Source organism: Octopus bimaculoides, chromosome 9 (assembly GCF_001194135.2).
Source record: "Octopus bimaculoides isolate UCB-OBI-ISO-001 chromosome 9, ASM119413v2, whole genome shotgun sequence".
Taxonomy (NCBI): domain Eukaryota; kingdom Metazoa; phylum Mollusca; class Cephalopoda; order Octopoda; family Octopodidae; genus Octopus; species Octopus bimaculoides.
In genome coordinates this window covers 84,942,518-84,947,591 of record NC_068989.1, presented here as the reverse complement: position 1 = coordinate 84,947,591, position 5,074 = coordinate 84,942,518, and the positions used below count along the sequence as shown (strand labels likewise).

The window sequence follows — 5,074 nt, the reverse complement described above, 5'->3', positions numbered from 1 at the left end:
AGTTAATTCTTGATTGGTTATCAATTTTTAATCAAAGCTGTCAACAGCCCATATTTAGAGAGAGTGTGTGTGTGTCTGTCCGTCTACACAGTAATCTGGCTTCAGTCCATTTGAGTTATCATAGTAAGCACCAGCAGCAAGTGTTTAAAAAAAAAGAAAAACGGATGAAAAGTGAAATATGAGGTGAAGGAAGAGGAAGAAGAGGAGGCAAGAAAAGGGGGAGAAAGATTAATGTTGAGGAAAAGACGATGGAGGGTACAATATGAGGTGAATGATAAAGAAACAGAAAATAGTGAAGGAGGAAGAGGAAAAGCAAGAAAGGGGAAAAGATTGAAGTTAAGTCTGACAAGGAATGGGAAGGGACAAAGAAAGGAGAAACCTCCTGAAAAAGTCTTGGAGAAAATAATAAAAAGATGCAAAAGAGAAAATGGAGTTTAAAAAAAAAAAAAACATTGTTGGTCCATTTTTCCTTGTACCAATACAAGCTGTGTATTGGTGCCTTGGAAAAGGGGACACTTTGATGTCTACACTATCACCATGAAAGTAATGAGAGCCTTGAAATCATATACTCTGTTAGAAAAGAGATAGGGCATGAATTCAACATGCTGTGGTGCAACATCAGACCTTTTACTTAAAACATCATCAGCCAGTCCTGTGGATTGAACCCTGCTCTCTTTAGATATTGCAGCCAGCTAAATTCAGCTGCAGCTTTGGAGTGAAAATTTCATGTATTTTGCCATTTAGGTCTTTCTCTCTAGATATATATATATATATATATATATATATATATATATATATATATATATGTGTGTGTGTGTGTGTGTGTGTGTGTGTGTGTAACAATTAGAAAATGGAGGATAATATGCTGAACCCAACTACTTGCAGACGGCGTATCCCGTTGAATTCATTAATTTAATTCATAGCAAAAGTGACAAAAAAAGGAAAAGAAAAAGAAAGAAAGAACCAAAGCACAGGTGTCCATGGCAGACTATGTACCCTCCCAGCAGTATACTGGATAGATACTATTCAATAACCAACAATAGAGAGTTTGTGGTAGCAATAATAAGGAATTTCTGAAGAAAACATTGAGACTCACACCATAGTAAACCAGTTTACGAAGATGCATGTGAATAATAGTGGTACAAACACCATTGAGGAAATCCTGCGAGTGGGAAATTATGACCAATATTCTCTTGTAGCTGAAACAAACAAAATAATGGCAGATGTAAAGAATTTCATGCTTATGTACAGAAACGGTTAGGAATTTAAGTAGTAAAAGAATTTATATTGATTATAATAAATATAAAGTTAGGTACACAGATACAACTGAGAGAGAGACAAGCATAACTAGACAAATAAAAATGATATACAGTGAAAGGATTATTGCAGTTGGAATTTCTTAGATGACATTGAACTAACTAAAAAAAAAAAGCCCTTGGTTTCATGACCAAATTATTCAATTGCTCTTAAGAATGGTAGATCCAAAACACCAAGACGAACAATGAAAAATAAAGTTAATCAGCTTCAAAGATAATCTTGAAGATGTAGAAAGAGAAATGGTAAAACTTTGGGTGTCTTCTCATCTAAGCCTTGTGTGAAAATTGTGTAAAGAGAAACTGTACAACTCCCATTTGACAGATTGTAGTTGATCTCCAAGAGCACAACAGTAACTTACTTGCGGAGTTCTTCTTCCAGCCAGACACAAGCATCCAAATCCAGATGATTCGTAGGCTCATCCAACATCAGCAAGGCTGGTTTGATGTATAAAGCCCTGGCAAGAGCAATTCTCATACGCCATCCTCCAGAGAAGTCCTTCACTTTTTTGCTTTGCATCTCTTTAGTGAAACCAAGACCATGTAAAATATAGCCAGCTCGAGCATCAGCTTTGTCAGCGTCCATGTAGTCAAGTCGCTCATACACATCCAGTAGGCGGTCATGAGATTCTGAAATGGGAAAGATAAAAATAAAAAAAAAAAAAAAAAAAAAAAAAAAAAAAAAAAAGGATACAGTTGAACTGAACTGACAGTTTTAGTAGAATGTGGTACAAGATCCTTGCTATTACTTCATTCATAGGCCACCTCTGCCTCGTTATTATTTCAACACCACCACATGGCGAGCTGGCAGAATCATTAGCACGCTGGATAAAAATGCTTTATGGTGTTTTGCCCATCCCTATGTTCTGACTTCAAATTCCACCGAGGTCTACTTTGCCTTTTATCCTTTCAGGGTTGATAAATTAAGTACCAGTGAAACACTGGGGATAATGTAATCGACTCATCCCCTCTGCTAAAATTTCAGGACTTGTGCCTATGGTAAAAAGGATTATGTCAACACTACACTGCAGCTAAATAGCTTTATGGTCATGTTGATAGTTCTAAGCTCTTTAAACTTATTCTAGTGCTTCATCAAGTCTCTGATGAAATACACTGATTACACTTTTCATTTGAGTTCAAACTTGAGTCTTGGACAAGAACCTTCAAGACTCAAGCAAAAACTTAACCATCAAGTTAAATATACTAAGATTATTTTAACCCTTTAGCAGTTAAACCAGCCTTATCCACCCAATATATTCTACCAGTTTTATATTCAAACTGACCAGATCCAGTCTTTCCCACCTACCCTACAATGTCATTCTAAAGATAATCACATCATTGGAGTCTCAAAGCTATGAGATAATGCATGATTAATACAAAACAATGAGAATGAATAAACAATATATTCAACAGAATATTCTGAATACTAAAGAGTTAATAAACTTATTCCAATTCCTTGTCATTTTGAAAAATGACCAAAATATTTCATAGATATATGTGAATGCAATCATGTTAAGTAATACCTGTGCCTGTTAGAAACCTGATAATCACAAGCAAGTTAACTTATGTCGCAGCAGACAAAAATCAGAGTCAAAAGAGAAATCCGGACTTACCTAAATCATCCGCAGCTGCCAAAGTTTCTGCTTCTTTCTCTAATCTCAGACGTTCTGTATCGACCTCAATGACACACTGGAGAGCTGTCTTGTCACTGGGCGGCATTTCGCGACACAACAGAAATGTGTCAATGTGTTTGGGAATTGGAAACTCTCGCAGCTGGATAGCTGACAGCAAAGAGGTTTTACCTGAAGAGGAAACAAAAACAGGTGTTACCAAAATTAACGCTATACGATTACCAAACACACAGAAGAGACATCAAACAAGACATATTCCAAATATTTTATCATCATTTTAATGCCCATTTTCCTATGTTTGCATGGGTTGGACAAAGTTTATTGAAGCAGTTCTGAACAGATGCTGCAACACAGTTGCAGGTTATTACTTAAAAAAAAAAAAAAATCCAGGCAGGAAAAGCAAAACTTGCCAGAGAGATAGCTCTCTGAATTCAGCCAATCTCCATAAATTAGACGGAAAAATTTTTTTTTAATCGAGGGTCACAAAAACCAGTGCCAAGAAAAGAAAGAAAAAAAAAAAAAAAAAAAAAAGACTCCCAGTGGACGGCCAATTGAAACTTCTTTCCAATGTGAATTCTGCAAAGTTGCAATATGTAGAGTGGGATGTTTTACAAGTTTCCATGATAGAAGTATTGTATAAATATTTTTCAAATTTACTTCGTTTTTACTTTTTATTTACCTGTAATTTTAATTTGCCTGTAAGATGAGTGACAAGTTTTGATTTAATTTCCATTGTAAATCTTTATTATATAAGTTCTTGTGCATTCATGTATGTCTGTGAGTATATTTCATTTAGTTGTTGTATTTAATTTTCTAGTTTTCTTCAAAAACAAATTCCAGTATTTCATTTTATTTAACCTTTACCTGTTCTTTTGTGCATTGAATTCAACTGATAATCTAGTGATGTGTACAATTCTTCTATATTAAAATTTTGCTGCACATCCAATTGAATATTAGCTGAAGACTAATTTTCTATGGTGATGTTTAAGCAAAATTTAAACATTTTAATATTTTGCTGAATTTACCTGTAATTAAAGTCACTTTGAGACAAAAGTTATGCAACAGAATTAGGAACCCTTTCTTCAATTGTGTTCCAAAAATCACATTAATATGTTGATAAGTAAAAAAGGTTACAGTTGTTTAATGAAATTAGTCTAAACTCACGATTATTTTAGAATTTAACTGAAACTCAAAAGGGGCATATTTTGGTTAGAAATACAGTAACAAAAGGGTTAAACAATTACTCAAAAGTCATTCCAATGACTATATCTGGTTTTGAAAGTAGTAGTAATAGTTACATTATGTTGTTGAATGGTAACCATTTAACAAGCAAGGAAACCAAATCATTTAATTGTTTGCTGAAAGGTCAAAATGAAACTTAAAAAATAAATAATAATAAGCAGTGAAAACCTACCACAGCCATTTAAACCAATTATACCATAACGTCGACCAACATTGAGTTCAAGTTTTGTGTCACTCAGTAACTCTGCTCCATGGAATGTGATGGACAGATTGTCGATGTGAAGATCACGGCTGTCTGGATGGGAAGCAAGAACTCCAGTACAGGAGCGATGCTGAGAGATTAGTTCAAGCTCATCTAACTGCTTGGTAATGCCATCAACTGAAACAAGAGAAACATTTCAATAAAAACAGAAACGTACGCACCAACAGTGGAAGTGGTTTCCCTTCTACTTACCCACCACCAAATAAACTGTCGCAAGAGACAACACCAGCCATTCATTACATCCAAGCTAAGATTACATGTTGTTGGCACTCTGTCGCTTACGACGAGGGTTCCAGTAGATCCGATCAACGGAACAGCCTGCTCGTGAAATTAACGTGCAAGTGGCTGAGCACTCCACAGACACGTGTACCTTTAATGTAGTTCTCGGGGATATTCAGCGTGACACAGTGTGACAAGGCTGGCCCCTTTGAAATAAAGGTACAACAGAAACAGGAAGAAAGAGTGAGAGAAAGCTGTGGTGGAAGAGTACAGCAGGGTTCGCCACCATCCCCTGCCGGAGCCTCGTGGAGCTTTTAGGTGTTTTCGCTCAATAAACACTCACAACACCCAGTCTGGGAATCGAAACCGCGAGTCCACTGCCCTAACCACTGGGCCATTGCGCCTCC

General features: G+C 36.0%; 1 protein-coding gene across 1 annotated transcript in view; it reads right to left on the bottom strand.

Moving 5' to 3' along the window:
• Positions 1 to 5,074, bottom strand: part of LOC106878495 (ATP-binding cassette sub-family F member 2) — a 23,214-nt gene that overhangs the window by 8,688 nt on the left and 9,452 nt on the right. Inside the window, exons 5-8 of the mRNA XM_014927718.2 lie at positions 4,359 to 4,565; positions 2,927 to 3,115; positions 1,676 to 1,943; positions 1,097 to 1,199 (exon numbers count right to left, since the gene is read on the bottom strand). Of these exons, the coding sequence (XP_014783204.1) occupies positions 1,097 to 1,199; positions 1,676 to 1,943; positions 2,927 to 3,115; positions 4,359 to 4,565 (767 nt within the window). The remainder of the gene's footprint in view (positions 1 to 1,096; positions 1,200 to 1,675; positions 1,944 to 2,926; positions 3,116 to 4,358; positions 4,566 to 5,074) is intronic.